Consider the following 18,730-nt stretch of genomic DNA (forward strand, 5'->3'; position numbering starts at 1 on the left):
TCGCCATTGCACGATAATTGCTCACACTGTCTCGGGATACGATGGACAGCATCTTCTCAGATACTATACGGAACAACGTACCGAACGTCCTAAAGTGACTTTGAATGGAGCCAGTCATCTACATGCAAGTAGGACAAGCACGATCTATAAATTCGATGAGTTATTTGGCCATGCCTTTGAACCGGATGCCTGAAACGTTTGTAATACAGAAATGACGAAAGGTTATTTTTACGCACTTTTTCAATACCGAAGCCAATCAACACGCCGTTCTACCCCATTTTCATGAGGTTCACTACTACGACCCCGAGAACATGCGTATCGAATAACGGGAAGTTTTGTACGCTTGGAACCAGACTCACGCCTCTGACACTTTCGACTTTCAGGAAGTAATGTTAAAGTGCTGTCGATCCGACGTGGACATTTTACGCCTCTGCTGTGGAAAATTTCGAGAACTGTTCATGGAGCACGAGGGATGGATCCTTTGAAAGAAGCATACACCATTGCCAAACCGGTGACGCTGCTCTTAAACATTTTAGCAGAGTTAAGGAGTTTGAAACAAATGTATCGGACTTTAATTCGACCCAAGAGAAAAAGACCTTCCCGAGCCAAACAGCCAGCCCCTGTTACTAAGCGTGAGATACCAGCCATAGTGATCTCTACCAAATCATCATCGACAGGAGCAAGTCCAGAAGTAGGCCTTGGCCGAGGCAAAGGCATAAGGCAGTTAAAGCTGATTACTTCCCGTTTAAACGTTTGCTTTTATTTTTAAAATACAAACACCCAACGGTCCTTTTAAGGGCCACCCACTTCTATCGAAAAGAAATAGTATTCATTTTGCCAAAATCAATTAAAACTCATAATCTCTTTTTTTTTGCCCCATCATGTACGTGTGTGTGAGTGAGTTCGTGAGTGTAGGTTTTTATTATGAATATAATAATCAAAACCAAGAGAAACTTACGTTTTCTGTCTGGTCTATTCTGTTAAACATGTACAATCCAATTCACAATACAACACTTTCAAAAGTTTTTAGACCTCTTCTGTGTCTTTTTTCGCACTCTCTCTGTTTGTTTTTTTTTTTTTTTGTAGTTACTTTACTTTCACAAGTTTCTTCTCGTCTTCTTCCTCACCTTATCCTCGTCTTCTTTTCTTCTCTTGTTTCTCTTTGTGGACGTGTCGGGGTCCTTCGTTTTGAGAGCGTATCTCGTTTTCTTTCTGTCCTGAACCCCTTTCTTCCTTTTGCTCCTGTTGTTGTTTAGAGCTTACTGATGACCAATGTCCTTTCTCTTGACAATGATAACAAGTATCTTGTCTTTTGTCTCTTCTGACACATGTCTTACTTTTTTGTCGGTAAGAGCATTCCGTAGCCCAATGCCCTTTCTTCTTATATATATAGCATATATCTTATCTTTTATCTGGAAAGGATGGGGAGTAGTCGGTCGGCTTGTCTGAAGAAAACTTTCGTATGACACCTCAAAAAGATCCGATCAGAAGTTCTTCCATCGTTCTGGTCGGTTTGAGAGTGAAATTGATACTGAAAGAGAAGACACTGACCCTTTATAACGGGAAGACACTGGCTGGCCTGACATGAATACCTAGGGGACCATGGCGTTTAAAATGTAGTCATTTGACTTTTTATAGTCAAGATGAAACAATCGCATCATTTCGTGGAGAAAGGAGAAGAAATTAAGAGAAAGAAACGTAAACTATCGCCTCGCACAGCAACTGAGGTCTTGGCTCAGATTCATGCTTGCGATTTTGAAGATGGCATGAGTGAGCCCGAATCCAGATATAGAGAGTCTTCGCCTAACCAGAGTTCACCAGTAAACCATGAAATGCACTGCCAAATTCTAGAGACGGAAAAACGCTCCTCTAGAAAATTTTAAACTACGGCTTACACGTACACCGTGAAGTTTAAAGATTTCAAGTCCGAAGTACCGTTGGAGAAAGCAGAGGGGTTCATCACCGATGTGAGGAATTCTTTGTTAACCACACTGAAACGATAAAGTGACGGCAAAGAAGACGATCGCTTGAGACTTTCCATTCATCACGACAGTCTGAAGTCCCCCGAGTGGATCGAGTTTACCATCCCATAGAAATAAAACCTTCCAAAGTCATCGCTAAGATTCAAAACGTGTAACAATCGAACGACAAGTTGCACATCATCGATGGAAAAGCGACACTGTTCATGACCCATGTGTCTCTTAACACAAGGGACCGGACAACGCAGAAACATGTTATTGGTGGACGACCTTCGTAGCATCAAGCGTAGCCTCGTCCAAATTAACAATTATCAAGACCGGATGTATTTAGCCCGTGACATCGTGGTGAAACGAACGTATACCGACAAAAACGGCCCTGCAGAATGGCATAGAGCCTGGAAAACTATTCAACAATCGGACCGAGCCAAACAACGAAGACAAGCAGAACTGCTGTTACAGCAAGCGGGGCTATCCAAACGACACACCATGTGGCATTCCGGTAATGCACAGTTTGCAAGATGTCCTGGTTGGACGCTGTACCGTGAAAGTTCATCCTCAAGAACTGCGAGGACCTCTGTTGTTTCGAGGCAAAACTTTCAAAGACAGAAAATACATTCACGTCTATTATCACGATGAACATTTTGATGCCATCACCAGGATCGATGCATTCCTGGGATACGGTTAGTATTATGAACAATGTGACTATGGCCATAACAATCAAGAGTAACACAAGCATTGCGGATCGAAATGCTCAGGATGTTTGGCCTCTAAACCCTGTCACGATGAAGAACAAGAACGAGAGCATCGCCCAGCATGTAACCTTTGTCAGTCCAACCTGTTACCAACGACATTTGAAGAGAGAAGGTTCACAAAAGAAAAGTGTTTGCCAAATCCAGAGAACGTGTCCTGCTTGTGGACAAGCATATATACTAATAATGCCAAGTCACACGTTTTTTCGAGGTAAGAAACGATGCTACATTTGTCGCCAAATCGTTGACTTGGAGCCCGAATGCTACATTCAAAGATACCACTCTTATCATCAAGAGGAAGACAATGACCAGAAGAAAGACAATTTCATCTCTTTTTTTTTCGAATGCATGCAAGAGACCGGTATTCATAATCTCTGCGTGTCTCATCGAGAATACGAGAAGTGCATCCAAGAGCCTATCTTTATTCTTTGCCCTCACTGCAGCAAAACTCCTGGAGGACATGAAAAAATCTTTCGGGGACCGAACACGGTAGACGTTTTCGCCCAATGGATCCTATACCTCATCGACGAGATCTGGAGCCAAGATAACATCGCCATGCCAAGATAATGGCTCACAATTTCTCGGGATCCGATGAACAGTTTCTTTTGAGATACGGAACAAAGTACCGAACGTCCTAAACTGACTTTGAACGGAGCCAAACTCGTCTACATGAAAGTGGGACAAGTGCAGTTTAAAGATTGTATGAGTTACTTGGCCATGCCTTTGAGTAGAATGCCTAAAACGTTTGGAATGAAAAAAATGTCCAAAGATTATTTTCCGCACTTTTTCATTACCGAAGCCAATCAACACGCCGTTCTACCTTATTTGACTAAGGCTTACAAATACGACCCCGAAAACAGGCGCATCGAACAACAAGAAGCTTGGTACCAGACTCACGCCTCGGACCCCTTCGACTTCCAGAAAGAAATGTTAAAGTATTTTCGTTCCGATGTGGACATTTTAAGGTGTTGCTGTTGAAAGTTTCGAGAACTATTTATGGAACATGGAGGGATCGATCCTTGGAAAGAAGCCTACATCATTACCAAAGCGTGTCCCTTAGTATACTGCCAACGATTTATGCCCGAAAACACACTGGCTGTCATCAGCCCTCAAACGTCGACGAACTGTGTCAAATGTGGATACTCTGTCAAAGCCCTACGCTGGCTAGATTGCTTGTGCGACAAGGAAGATAAATGGATCCAACATGTCCGCAACGAGGAAAGCAAATCACCATCGGAGTTTATTCGGTGGATAGTTGAAATTTAGAAAACCCCAACATCCTGTACTAGTTTAACGGTTGCTTATTGCACGGATATCCCCTCTGCTACCCTAAACATGACACTCAAAATCAGTTTTACAACGAACCATGGAAGACTTGTGGCAGGCTACTTGTCAGCAGCTCTTGAAGTTAGAACAGCAAGGATACCAAGTGGTGGAAATGTGGGAACACGAGTACGATCACCGTTTGAAAACAGATCACGAGTTTAAACGCATCGTCGAAAGTTACAAGGTGGTGGACAATCTTAACCCGCGCGATTATTTGTATCGTCACTTTCACCCAGGGCACCCGCAATTGCTGACCGAACACATCGACCAGAACAACATTCGACAATACGAAGTCTTGCCTCCCACGGACTTGTACCATCCCGTTTTACCTCACCATTGCCAAGGAAAACTGATGTTACCCTTATACCGTACTTCTGCTGACACGTGCAAACAAGACCAGCCTTATCAGCACACCCAAGAAGAACGCGACGTGATGGGAACATAGGTCAGCGTGGAATTGTGTCAAGCTCTAGACGTGGGATGCCAGTTGTTAGAAGTATTCAAAATTTACCACTTTCCAAAGACACAAAAATACAACAAGGGCAACGAGACTCAGAAAGGCATTTTAGAAAACTACGTGGATGGCTTTTTGAAACTGAAACAAGAAGCCAGTGGCTATCCTTCATGGTGCCACACTCCCGAAAACTTAAAGAAATTCAAAGATAAATATTTAGAGCCGGAATGCAACACTTTAGACCACGTAGAGAAAAACAAAGTGTAGTTTAATTTGTTCTAGGGAGAAATGGCACAACGACCGTGTTTACCCAAGAAGTGTTTGACAGAAGCTTCCTGGTACTTCCAGATGATTCACGACAAAACTAAATACACGAAACACGCGAACGTCATTCGTGAGGACTTGATCTTAGTCAATTACGAAGAAGAAATGGACACTGTAGAACCGACGAATTTGGAAATGTCATCATTGCGGCTTACGTCATAATTCATGCTCCATTGACATTGAACAAAGTTTTAGAGCTTTTAGGAGATTATGTGCTGTATTTTGACATTGACAGTTGCATGTACATCAGTCGCCTGGGTCAATGTTACCCTAAAATTGAGACCGTTTAGGAGCCTCGACAGACAAGCACCCGGACGACAAAATTCTAAGTTTTGCTCGTGGCGGTCCTACAAATTACAGCTACGAATATCGATACAAACAAGGAGAAGTGCAAACCAAGTGTAAAGTGAAAGGATTGACTCTCAGTTATAGTACCAGTCGAGTGGTGAACGTTGTTATGCCTTAAAAAGCCTGCAGTCTTGACAAGATGAAAACATTAAAGTAACCATCAACGATCCGAACAAGAATGTACGTTTACCATCACACCAGAACGCCAGTCGACCTTGTCCACAAGCAGGACACGTTCTCGGGTACGGCTTCCCAGAAACCTCTCTTCACCATACAGAGACGCCGATATTGGACATCATATATAGGGGACAACGTCCAAGACCGATAGTTCATTGTAACTACCAGTGTCAATCGAAAACGATGAATACTTTTAAACAGACATCATTCAAGTTCGGGGATCCTCAAGTGGAGTTCAATGTTAGCCTTGCGATTGCAAGGATGCTGTACGCTGTAACTTCAGCGATTCAGAACCACATAATTTAAACTTTGCTATGACTACTACTACCATATCTACCATGGAAAGTGATGCTGTGTGAAACCTGACGGATGCGAAAGCGTTGCCACTCGTTACAAAAGACATTATCTTTTTACTGGATTTCATTGTCAATGTCATCCTCCACGTGAAACCATGTAGCTACCACGCTACGGATGTCATCCAATCCTAAGTAAACTCCTGCGGATTTCACCGTACCCTCATCAAAATGAACCTCTAAAAGACGAACATTTGTTCCCTGTACGTTCGCCTGAATAGGGTGACTTTGAAGGTCGATTTCAAACGTTCCAAGGAAAATGGTCTAAATATCTGGGAGGACCTACCCCCGAAGAATTAGCCAGAGAAGAATTTATCTACTCGGGTGAAGGGGATAGAGTCAAGTGCTTTAGTTGCGGTGTGTCACTTCACGAGTGGGAGGATAAAGATCGTCCCCGCATTGTTACTACCTGCCTTTAGTGGGACGACCTCAGTAATCTCTGGATGGATACTTTACAAGAGAACATTTATGGTTTGCCTGTGTAGTTGAAAAAACGCATTTACCGAGAGTTGGTCAAAATACAAGTAAAACGCAAACTCAGAATGATTTCTCCATTTTTAAATTATGCTCTTTTCCTAAGTAAACGAAGACTAATTATGGAAGACACTAAGAGACTGTAAGAACATTACACACTGTCCCTAGGACACCTTTCTTACAAAAAACATGTTGTGCAGTGACTTGTTTATATTCCACGTTGATCGCTTTGATATGTATTTTATCGCTGTACTAAACCATTTGGCTTTTATGTATTTTTGTCTGTCGTGTTGTTCCATTTTAAACATGTGTGGAAAAAAAACTTGTCTTGAAAAAAAAGTATACAAACTATTGTCTTGTTTCTCTTCCTGTCAAAAGTGACATTCCCTGCCCTATGACTACCTCTGCTGTCTCTGCTCCCTCGTCCTTCACTGTCAAAGTCTTTTGAAAAAACTTAGGTCGTGCTAGTTGAGAGGCCTAGTATTTTGGCCATCCCTTTAGCATGTTAATGCTGGACCAAGCGGTTCAGGCGAAATCGAATTTCTCAAACGTTTGATCAAACATAAACATAGTTTGATCGATCGTCTGCCACAACGGAGCGTGTGGTGTTACAAAGAGTGGCGATTGGCTTACAGTCTCTTGATAGAAAGTGAACGCGATTACATTGTATTTGTGGAAGACAATCCTGGCGAAGATGGCGGGATCGTGTCTGACCCCAGTCAGACGCATTTGGTCATCTTCGAGACATGTTAGGAGAACAAGAAGAAATTAAACTGGTTTACGCGCAAAGGACATCATCGTAATGCCAGTGTCATTTACATCACCCAACATTTGTTTCAACAAAGTAAATCCCATCGCACCATCAGTCCCAATGCTCTTTACGTGGTCTTGTTTAAGAGCGCTAGAGATAAATCGCAAGTGCAACTCTTAGCCTAACAGTTAGGAACACCTTGGTTGACGCATGGGTAAGACGATGCCATTCAAACCCAACACGCCTATTTACTCGTGGATTTAAAACATACTACCAATGATTATTTGTGATTTCGTACCCATCTGTTTCACCACTAGTGCCAAGATGTATGGCCTGTCGTGTACACGTACGATTTGTCGACTTAACAACAACAAAAAAGTCTATAAAAACCTCGAACACTTTGGGTCAGTCTCACACAGTTTCAACATGAGGTCCCTTTAGTCTCATCTTCCCGTCAAATACATTGGTGCCTTGTACGGCATCAGTCGCGAGAAAAAATCCACAAATACGTGCTGGTTTACGGTGATAGCACGTCAATTACATTCCACATCAAACCAAACGCTTTTTGGAGAGAAACAAAGTAGCCTATACGCAACTGGACGATCCCCGTAGCGGGACTCAAACCAAAAACCAAATCATTTTGAAACCTGGAGGTAGCGGTTCTCTGGGAGGTGTCATCATTCTTTCCTTCGTAAAATGGGATCCTAATGCCCCCAATGTCCTCCCAACGAAACAAAGCCACTCCCAAGAAATCCAAACAGACCCAGAAGAAGGAAGAGAGAAGTTGTGTCATGACCGAGTCACAGCAACAGAAAAAGAAAAAGAAAAGACCCCAGAAAAGACCCCAGAAAATATCTTCTTACCCCAAGACGCCACGACCTACAGCGACGGTGACCTCGTGTCCAGTAGTATTAGGTCCTTCCACTTTTCCGTTGCTCGTGGTGCCAGCCAAGCCCAATTTTACACCCGTTCTTCCTCAGTTGATGAAAAAATTGAAACCCGCGTCTCCAAGAACTTCTCTTTCAGCGGTGATACCCTTCTCCTCTTTAGCTGCGGTGGCAGCTGCTCACCAAGTACCTGCCCACAAAAAGCAAAGACCAAGAGAGATCGGGCATGTTACAGGGTTAATTGGATTATTCCATTATTCCAAACAATAACTGTCCCAATTTAGTCCGCTGCGTACCCTTCCATGACGTGTGATGCCTGTCTTCAAGTTGATACGACGTAAAGACAAATCTGTGAAGTCGCATTCGAGTATAAGAAAGACTTGCGGTAAAGGATTAGGATCACTGATTTATGATCCTGAACGGGCAAAGATGTCTCCTCCAGAAATACACACCACTCTCTGGCTAAAAAAGGAAAGAAAAGGAAAGGACTGCTTCCTCGTTAAGCCAAACATTGGGACATGTTGTCTGTCCTGTCTAAAGCTCCTTTACCCATGCGAGAACAACATATTCAAACCGATGGCCCAAAGAAAATACCCATCCGTCAAAAGAAAATGCTGGTATCGTCCTCCCAAAACCCGTCTGAAAAGTCTCCCTTTACCTTAGGTGCAAAGATGGATACAAGAACAAGCCACGTACACTTTACACAAACCCATTCGACGAAAAGTTTCCAACGGTCGCACCCGAGTGGAAGGTATCGATCATCAATGGCAAGCCGATTAAGCCGATGTCTCTCGTTTGGCCACCTACAATCGTGGCTACAAATATTTCTTTTGTGCCATCAACGTCTTTTCCAAATTTACCGGGGTCGTACCATTGACATCCAAGTCGAGCAGTGAGTTAGTGCGAGCCCTCCAATTGGTGTTGAAACAAAATGGTCGCCATCATCTTCGTTGGCAAACCGACAAAGGCACCAAATTTCTGAACCAAGCTTTCCAAAAAGAATCAAAGAAACGAGACATTCATTTATTTACCACCGATAATCCTGAAATCAAAGCCAGCATCTTGGAACGTTTTTAGCGCACCTTGAAAGAACGCATTTGGAAATATTTTACGCATCAACATAATCTCAAGTACATCGATATCTTACCACACCTGGTCCAAGCGCACAACCAGTCTTACCATCGGAATATCGGATGTTCTCCCCCAAGAAGTGACTACCTGTTTGGTACGTCCCCGACAGTGGCTGTCCCCAAGAAAGGTGGTGTGCTGGCAGCAGGAGATTGGATGCGTATTGGCAAAACCAAACGCACTTTCGACAAAAGTTACCCAATTGGGCCAAAGAATTGTTTCGTGTCACTGGGCGTGGCCGTCATCCTTCCATCTATAAATTGGAAGACATGAACCGGGAAGTATTAAAAGGAACGTTTAACTTGCCCGAGTTATAACGCGTGACCAAAAAAGAGGACGAAGTGTACAACATCGAAAGCATTCTCGAACGAAGAACCCGTAAAGTGGGAGTACGCCGTGTCAAAGAACTCAAAATACGTTGGAAAGGATGTCCTCCCAGTTTTGATTCTTGTATCGATGCTTCGCAAGTATCGAACATAAAAAGATGTTACTATCATGCCCTTCAACACAGCCTCAATCGCTACCACTGCAGTGACCACTCCTTCACCGAGTTCTTCTCTGCAAGATCTACAAAAGCAACCCTTGTGTGTGTTGTGTGGAGAACCTGTGCCTAAAACGCAAAATCGTATTTTTCAGCCAAATCTTTGTAGTGTATTGTGTCATCGGTGCGGCCATTGCCAATTTGAGTTTGCAACATGGAGACAAACAATTGTGGACCATTATACTGAGCAGTTTCATCGGTTACCTTCTTCCCAATACTTCTGTGAACTATTCATCAAACGGGAACATCGGGGCTACACAGGATATAAATTACTATAAATGGAACACAAATTATTCTGCATTAAACTCATTACTTTGCAATGCTGAACCTATGGTACTTTCTTCTTCCATAAAAGCGACTTAGCAAATGAGTTCACATACAGTAGTTTTAAAATGATTATAGGTGATTTTGCTTAAAAGAAATAACACGAAAGTATATTAACCTAACTTGATCAAAACTTAATACCTTTCTAAATAATGGGTTTTGAATTTTAAAGGAATGGGTGCTGGACCTATGGGCATGTTGAATTTATCCAACTATAAACGAGGCATAAATACGATGACACGTATGACTCTGATCGGTGGTATCATATCCATAAAATATAGATAAGATAGAAAATGATAGATAACATAATACATTTATTGTCATATATGAACATGATTTTACATTAAACACTGTATAGTCTAATGAATATGTTTTCTGCCAATGTTTCAGCCTTAAGTTGGGAAAAATTGCTTTCGCTATATGTCTGGGCTGATGTACATCAATCTGAAGGATGTCCTGGCTTCTTTGACGGTAAGGATGGGTAGAACATATTTTTGTCTCTCATGGCATGTGCTAGGCGCAGTGACTGCCTGGTCTATAGAAAGTAGGAAAACAAGATGAAAATGATACGTGACGTCACACATAATTCTTACAGCTTCCAAAAGTTAAATTGCATATTATATTGTTCTGTTGTAAATTACACTTTTATTTAGTACATTTGCAATAAATGCACAAAGGTAATAGTGTATTACTAAGAGTTACCAAAGTGGATCATGCCTGTAGGCTCACACTCTATACATAATCTGTAACTTTATTAAAAAAGATACACAAATGTCTCCTAATGCAGAATTTTACAAAGCGCACTTGTTTAGTGGATCTTTTGTAAAATAAAGTAGCATAAAATGCCACAGCTGCTCATTTCACATAGCTTTGAATTTATTCCATGACTAGTTACCATGCAATTAATACACAGTTAAATTTATAAGATGCATAGACGTTAGGCAAATTCATAATGTTTATGTGTGTGAAGTGGCAAATTTTATGTCGATCTAACAAGAATACATTAGTTGAGACCAGACAACCATTAATTAGATTTATGGAGACAAGCGCGTATCATATCGCCATACTACCGTGTACGGTAATGTCCTTTAGAGGGAGAATTCTGTTCCTAATTAAACATTTGTTTATACAGCAGCCAGGCGGACAATTTAGGACGGGGAAAACTTCATTTTCATGGTAAAGTTGTCACAATTGAGAGAATGCAGAAACTCTGTTACTCAAACTACCAGGGTCAAGTTGACCCTGACTTTGGCGCCTCTGGAAAAAAGGCGGCAGAGATATTTGATTCTGATTGGTACGTTAAATGAGAGGGCGTGTTCCAACACAAAATTTCATAGGTTTTAATATCGCCCGCATCGAATTTTAATCAGTCTAAGCTTTTCCTACAAGAGGAGACCCAAAGATTATGACTCCGGAAATTTGCAAGAAATTTCCGTAAAACTGTTGTCCAAAAAGGGGACGATTGTCGAAAGGAACCGACGAACTAATCTACCGATTAGGGGGAGGAAAAACGTTGACGGCAAAGGTAGTGTGACAATTCCATGTAATTTGTTGATGCCATATATAATGCTTTGCTGAAGTTATTTATTTGTATCTGCATGAATCTTTTTTTTTTCTACATTCGTGTAATAATTTGCTTTATGAAGTATAACTGTGTTGAGTTTATGCATAGGAAGTTGTACATTAATCTTCTTTAGATAAGTTTGACGAATTGTTTGAATTTGTCGTCTTGTTTGCATAAGAATTATGTTCTAAGAATTTAATGCATTACATTAGTTAATATGATTTCAAGAATCCGTGTGAATTCGCCGAATTTAGAAGATTTCACGTATGATTAAGAATAAGTGTGTATTGACGGAAATGATCTAGTAATTGATTGACGTGATGTATCCTATTTATTCGCTGTGTATGTGGTAATGTGTAAGGTCAAGGCGTAACGAATTAACCATTTGACTAACTAGGGTCATTATAGGACATGTGGAGTCGATTGATAGCCTTAGCGTCTGTTTAGCACTGATAGTTAAATCTGATAACAAGGGAGAATAATGAAGAATTAACCGTTTCATAAATAACGGGAAATTTAGGTTGTCTCTATTTATATTTATTTAAAAGGGAGAAAATAGCTCCAGAGACGTATGAACGAATGAGTGATGTTATTCTGAGACCTATACGGAGACGCATAGAGAAAGGTGCAGTGAGACATATAATCCTGTGACGCAACCCTGCGACGTATTAATTTCTGATGAAGTATTTTGAGTGTCCTGAGACGGGTGGTAGAAAGTATCATCCTGAGATCCAGGGGTCTGAACAGCGACAGAGGAAGCAAAACAGACTGAGGACGAGCAAGTTATGAAATCGTACAAGACGTTGACTTCGATTGTTCACTCGATCCTATGATGAACTAAATCTATCAGTAACAGATCGACTATCTTATTTAGATCTATTTGCGTTTTCTTTGTATTTCGGTGAAAGTTAAATTTCTAAAAGCAGAGTACATTCCTGATGTAATGAATTTTCACAGTGTTTGTATGTAATTGATTAAATTGTTTGTTTACATGTACGGGGGCTCGTGTTGGTCTGTTCTATATACCTGCTCAGATCTCTATCTATTCCACCTATAAGTTTCACCACTTATATTTCCATTTACTCGAACCGGGCAATAACATCGAAGGTGGTCAACCCCTAGATAACGAAAACCAAATACGGAGGGACATTCACTCCCCCCGTGTAACAATTTTGGGAGCTTTCGTCCGGGATATCAGAACACTTGCATTCGAGTAAAAGAGTCTGAGCAAATATAGAACAAAATCAGTATCTAGATAGTGATAATTCCATTATTACGATAAGAAATAAGGATCAGAGTGAATCGAGTCATTGTCTGCTATTTTGTTTATACATATATATATTGTGCATGCTAATTTCTTGCCATTTCTTTTCATATTGTGATGAGAATATTGTAAGAATTGAGACACATACCTTTGCTATCAAGTCGTATTCTAAATTTGTGGGGTAAAGTGGAAAATTTCCTTTGTATTCTCTTGTGAGAAGAGATATTTAGGCAAATCCCGCAGTAATAAATTACGCCTTGTTAGTGGTTAAGCGCTGCACTAATTTGGGGAGGCATTCCAGCTGCGTACTGCCCGTTTATTTATTGATTGATTGGTACAGGGACCGTCTGGTTTAACTGAGTCAGGCATACGATAAATACGTGCGGGGCTATTTTCAGATAGGGCAGTAAAACTTAAGTTATAGGTAAAAGACTTAATTCTTGTGTCACCTTACAAGTAGACCAGGATGGCGACAGACAGACAATTAGTTAGGGAATTTAAGTCAATAGGAAGAGAGGAATTAGGTTACGACGGAACTCAGCTGAATTTGTCGAACGAAGTGTTAGGGAACACAAGGAGCAATTAGCCGCGGAACGAGAGAAGGACAGACAAGCAGCTGAGCGTGAACGAGAGAAAGACAGACAAGCAGCTGAGCGTGAGCGAGAGCTCGAATTAGCCAGATTGCAGGCCGAGGAAAGGGAACGAGAGAAAGACAGACAAGCAGCTGAACGAGAGCTCGAACTAGCCAGATTGCAGGCCGAGGAGAAATCTAAAGAACGCGAACATATGTTAGCCATGGAGAGACTGAGGATCGAAGCCGAGTTCAGGAGGGGTGAAGTTCTGAACGAACGTCCAGGGTCCACAAGTAGACGATCTGAAGACAGACGACCAGTACAGATCACCATGCCCATGTTCAATGACAAGGACGAAATTGTTGACAACTTTTTGACACAGTTCGAAAAGTTGGCACTGGTTCATCAGCTACCCAGAGACCAGTGGGCTATCAATGTTTCAGCATTCTTACAGGGAGCCGCGAAAGACGTCTACCACAATATGACACCGGAGGAGATAGACGACTACGACGCTCTGAAGAAAGCGCTACTACGGCACTATAAGCTGTCGGCAGAAACGTTCCGGAAACTCTTTAGAGAATCGTCGAAAAAAGCTACCGAAACGCACGCGCAATTCCATAGCCGAGTACGCGTAATTTTTGATAAATGGATGAAAATGTCTGGCACCGTGCTAACGTATGAAGGCATACGCGAAGAAATTTTGAAAGAGCACGTCTTAAGTACGTACAGGAAGGATTTAATAGCATTTTTGGCGGAGCGTGAGTTCTCGACCTTGGATGACATAAGCGTGATGGCCGAGCGCTATGAGAGCGCGCACTCGCGTCCAACCACCTGGGGTGGCAGGGACCGACCTGGAATCGGCGAGTATAGAAAGACCACTGAGGTGGCACCCCAAAGACGGAATGGACAGAATGGTGGGAGGCCAGGGGCCGGAAATCTCAGCCGAGAACATTTCCGTGGGTCGGGGAAGACTCAGGGGGTAGAGAAAGATGCCACGGGGAGGAAAGGTGAGCCGGTGTGTTACGGCTGCAACAGACCAGGCCATGTCGTTAAGGATTGTAGGAAGTATCGTCCGACAACGATTAATTCGGTAACTCCGAATACTGTTAAGAGACCAGAAACAGTGGAGTTGACTAATACAGCAGTAGCTACGGTTAACGGTGAGAGGGCAACCGTACTGTATGATACTGGCTGCAGTTATCCTGCCTTGGTGGATAGTAAGTATGTCAAGCCTGGGGATTATACAGGCGAGACGGTTGAAGTCCAGTTTGCTAACCGGACGAAGGATTCGCTTCCGGTCGTTAGCATCGATCTTGATTCGCCGTATGTAGAGCGACGAATTCAAGCAGCGTGTTTGTCGGGACTGTCTCATGATGTAATATTAGGGTGTAGGTATGTGTTGCCGCAACCTAACCCTATGACGTGTACACCTGTATACGTCGGGTCTGTTGAGACGAGGGCTATGAAGCGAAGGTCAGGGTCAAAGCTGCTACGACCCACGACTTCGCCCATAGACAATTTGCTACCTGGCGAGTTGAGGAAACTTCAAGAGGAAGATTTGTCTCTCAACAACGTACGCAGGTACGCAAAAGATGGGTCTATACGGAGAATGCCAGACGGCGAGGTAAAGTTCGCGACGAAACGCGGTATTTTGTATCGGTACGCCAAGAAAGGGACCGATACGTTCAAGCAAGTTGTTGTGCCCAGAGAGAAGCGAGCAGAAGTGCTTAGGCTGGCACATGAGGGTCTACTTGGAAGCCACATGGGCGTGGCGAAGACCAGAGATAGGTTGGTGAGGGAGTTCTACTGGCCAGGTGTGTATGGGGATGTTCGGAGGTATTGTTTGTCGTGCGACAAGTGTCAGCGGGTGGCACCCAAGACCTCCCATCGCCCGGTGCCACTAGAAACCACCCCACTGATTGACGAACCTTTCTCGAGGGTGGCGATGGACTTGGTAGGTCCGATAAAGCCGGCGGCAGAAAGCGGTAATCGTTATATATTAACGATAGTAGATTACGCCACTCGGTACCCAGAGGCAGTGGCCTTGAAGAACATTGACTCAGTCACGGTGGCTGAGGCCTTGTTAGGAGTTTGGTCTAGAGTTGATGTCCCTGAGGAGATATTGACTGACCAGGGGACGCAGTTCGTGAGCCAGGTGATGGAAGAAGTAAATAGATTACTATCTATTAGACACCTGACGACTACCCCGTATCACCCGCAGTGTAATGGTTTGGTGGAGCGTTTCAATGGGACATTGAAACAGGCTCTGAAGAAGCTATGTGAAGGTCGACCTAGGGATTGGGATCGATACCTTCCAGTGATACTGTTTGCGTATCGAGAAGTGCCACAGGCAAGTTTGGGTTTTTCACCTTTTGAATTAGTATATGGAAGGACAGTCAGGGGACCCATGGCTGTGTTAAAACAATTATGGACGGATGAGAAAGCATCGGAGGAAGTGCGAACAACATACCAATATGTTGTTGATCTCCGCAACAAGCTGGAAGAGGTTTCGAAATTGGCTCAGGAGAATCTCTGTGACGCAAGGGGACGTCAAGCCAAATATTACAACAAAAGGGCGAAGGAACGTCACTTCGAGGTGGGTGACAAGGTGTTGTTGTTGCTACCGTTAGAACACAACAAACTTCAAGTCTCATGGAGGGGACCATTCGTGGTAACGGAGAGAAAAGGTGGACAGAACTACCGTATCCGGGTAGGAGACAATGAGAAGTTGTACCACGTAAATCTCCTGAAACGTTACCGTGAAAGAGAAACACCCACAGAGTTCGTGGTAGCTACAGTTGTAACAGAAGAAGTCGGCGACAACGGAGGAGAGGCGGAAGTACTCCCTAGTTGTCCTTTGACGAGGGAAGAAACCTACGTCGACGTTGTGCTTGACGGGACGTTAACGTCAGAGCAACGTAAGGAAGTGGAGTCGTTACTCCAAGATTATTCAAGCGTCTTGACAGAACGACCTGGCAAGACGGAGTTGGAGGAGTTCACCCTGAAATTACTGGATGAGAAACCAGTGAAGTTAAAGCCATATCCGCTACCCTATGCAAATTTAGAAACTGTCCGAAATGAAATTCAAGCTATGATAGACCTGAGAGTTATGATGACTGACTTAACTCGAGAAAAAGTTCCTACGAAAGTTGTATGGACAGACGCATGTGAACGAGCATTTCAGACGTTAAAGGACAGACTGACGTCAGACGCAGTAGTGAAATTGCCTGATGTGACCCGAGATTTTGTCTTACGTACTGACGCGTGTGATAGAGGTTTAGGGGCAGTGTTGTTACAAGAGCATGGCGGAAGCTTATTCCCAGTTGCTTTCAGTAGCAGGAAATTGTCGACTGCAGAACGTAATTATTCGGTATCTGACAAAGAATGCTTGGCAATTATCTTTGGGATAACTAAATTTCAACGTTACTTGTATGGACGAAAATTTATTTTGGAAACTGACCACCAACCACTAGCTTATTTAGCTCAAGCAAAGTTGACAAATGGACGACTAATGAGATGGTCATTATTTCTACAGCAGTACCAAGTCCAGGTACGATACATTAAAGGCAGCGAGAATGTAGGAGCTGACTGCTTAAGTAGACTAGGGACGTCTGAGGTGAAGGGTTCACCTGAGGTCGTGTAACTGAATAAGATTAGATCTCCAAAAATTTGGAGAGCAAAATCCCTGATTTTACTCTTCAAGGGGGGGGGGGGGGCTATGTGAAGTGGCAAATTTTATGTCGATCTAACAAGAATACATTAGTTGAGACCAGACAACCATTAATTAGATTTATGGAGACAAGCGCGTATCATATCGCCATACTACCGTGTACGGTAATGTCCTTTAGAGGGAGAATTCTGTTCCTAATTAAACATTTGTTTATACAGCAGCCAGGCGGACAATTTAGGACGGGGAAAACTTCATTTTCATGGTAAAGTTGTCACAATTGAGAGAATGCAGAAACTCTGTTACTCAAACTACCAGGGTCAAGTTGACCCTGACTTTGGCGCCTCTGGAAAAAAGGCGGCAGAGATATTTGATTCTGATTGGTACGTTAAATGAGAGGGCGTGTTCCAACACAAAATTTCATAGGTTTTAATATCGCCCGCATCGAATTTTAATCAGTCTAAGCTTTTCCTACAAGAGGAGACCCAAAGATTATGACTCCGGAAATTTGCAAGAAATTTCCGTAAAACTGTTGTCCAAAAAGGGGACGATTGTCGAAAGGAACCGACGAACTAATCTACCGATTAGGGGGAGGAAAAACGTTGACGGCAAAGGTAGTGTGACAATTCCATGTAATTTGTTGATGCCATATATAATGCTTTGCTGAAGTTATTTATTTGTATCTGCATGAATCTTTTTTTTTTTCTACATTCGTGTAATAATTTGCTTTATGAAGTATAACTGTGTTGAGTTTATGCATAGGAAGTTGTACATTAATCTTCTTTAGATAAGTTTGACGAATTGTTTGAATTTGTCGTCTTGTTTGCATAAGAATTATGTTCTAAGAATTTAATGCATTACATTAGTTAATATGATTTCAAGAATCCGTGTGAATTCGCCGAATTTAGAAGATTTCACGTATGATTAAGAATAAGTGTGTATTGACGGAAATGATCTAGTAATTGATTGACGTGATGTATCCTATTTATTCGCTGTGTATGTGGTAATGTGTAAGGTCAAGGCGTAACGAATTAACCATTTGACTAACTAGGGTCATTATAGGACATGTGGAGTCGATTGATAGCCTTAGCGTCTGTTTAGCACTGATAGTTAAATCTGATAACAAGGGAGAATAATGAAGAATTAACCGTTTCATAAATAACGGGAAATTTAGGTTGTCTCTATTTATATTTATTTAAAAGGGAGAAAATAGCTCCAGAGACGTATGAACGAATGAGTGATGTTATTCTGAGACCTATACGGAGACGCATAGAGAAAGGTGCAGTGAGACATATAATCCTGTGACGCAACCCTGCGACGTATTAATTTCTGATGAAGTATTTTGAGTGTCCTGAGACGGGTGGTAGAAAGTATCATCCTGAGATCCAGGGGTCTGAACAGCGACAGAGGAAGCAAAACAGACTGAGGACGAGCAAGTTATGAAATCGTACAAGACGTTGACTTCGATTGTTCACTCGATCCTATGATGAACTAAATCTATCAGTAACAGATCGACTATCTTATTTAGATCTATTTGCGTTTTCTTTGTATTTCGGTGAAAGTTAAATTTCTAAAAGCAGAGTACATTCCTGATGTAATGAAATTTCACAGTGTTTGTATGTAATTGATTAAATTGTTTGTTTACATGTACGGGGGCTCGTGTTGGTCTGTTCTATATACCTGCTCAGATCTCTATCTATTCCACCTATAAGTTTCACCACTTATATTTCCATTTACTCGAACCGGGCAATAACATCGAAGGTGGTCAACCCCTAGATAACGAAAACCAAATACGGAGGGACATTCACTCCCCCCGTGTAACAATGTGTTATCCTTTCAAATACAACT

The 18,730-nt window shown here is 42.3% G+C and overlaps 2 protein-coding genes across 3 annotated transcripts in view; one reads left to right on the forward strand and one right to left on the reverse strand.

The window, feature by feature from the left end:
• Positions 1-10,114: 10,114 nt before the first annotated feature.
• The window catches only part of LOC149806009 (phosphoinositide 3-kinase adapter protein 1-like), a 40,648-nt gene continuing 32,032 nt past the window's right edge, over positions 10,115-18,730 (reverse strand). For both annotated transcript variants that reach the window (XM_089950850.1, XM_089950849.1), the window contains exon 14: positions 10,115-10,350. In XM_089950850.1, the coding sequence (XP_089806976.1) occupies positions 10,255-10,350 (96 nt within the window). In that variant the 3' untranslated portion in view covers positions 10,115-10,254. The remainder of the gene's footprint in view (positions 10,351-18,730) is intronic.
• On the forward strand, positions 10,363-16,913 carry LOC149806010 (uncharacterized). Its single transcript, XM_089950848.1, has 2 exons — positions 10,363-11,340; positions 11,928-16,913. The coding sequence occupies exon 2, from the start codon at positions 13,430-13,432 to the stop codon at positions 16,856-16,858; it is 3,429 nt and encodes a 1,142-aa protein (XP_089806974.1). The 5' UTR covers positions 10,363-11,340; positions 11,928-13,429; the 3' UTR covers positions 16,859-16,913.

Source organism: Sinohyriopsis cumingii, chromosome 2, assembly GCF_028554795.1.
Source record: "Sinohyriopsis cumingii isolate HCF-2022 chromosome 2, ASM2855479v2, whole genome shotgun sequence".
Lineage (NCBI taxonomy): Eukaryota > Metazoa > Mollusca > Bivalvia > Unionida > Unionidae > Sinohyriopsis > Sinohyriopsis cumingii.

What these genes read in the sequence shown, in the direction of transcription:
- LOC149806010 (XM_089950848.1), top strand. Translation starts at nt 13,430, where the DNA reads ATGTTAGCCATGGAGAGACTGAGGATCGAAGCCGAGTTCAGGAGGGGT.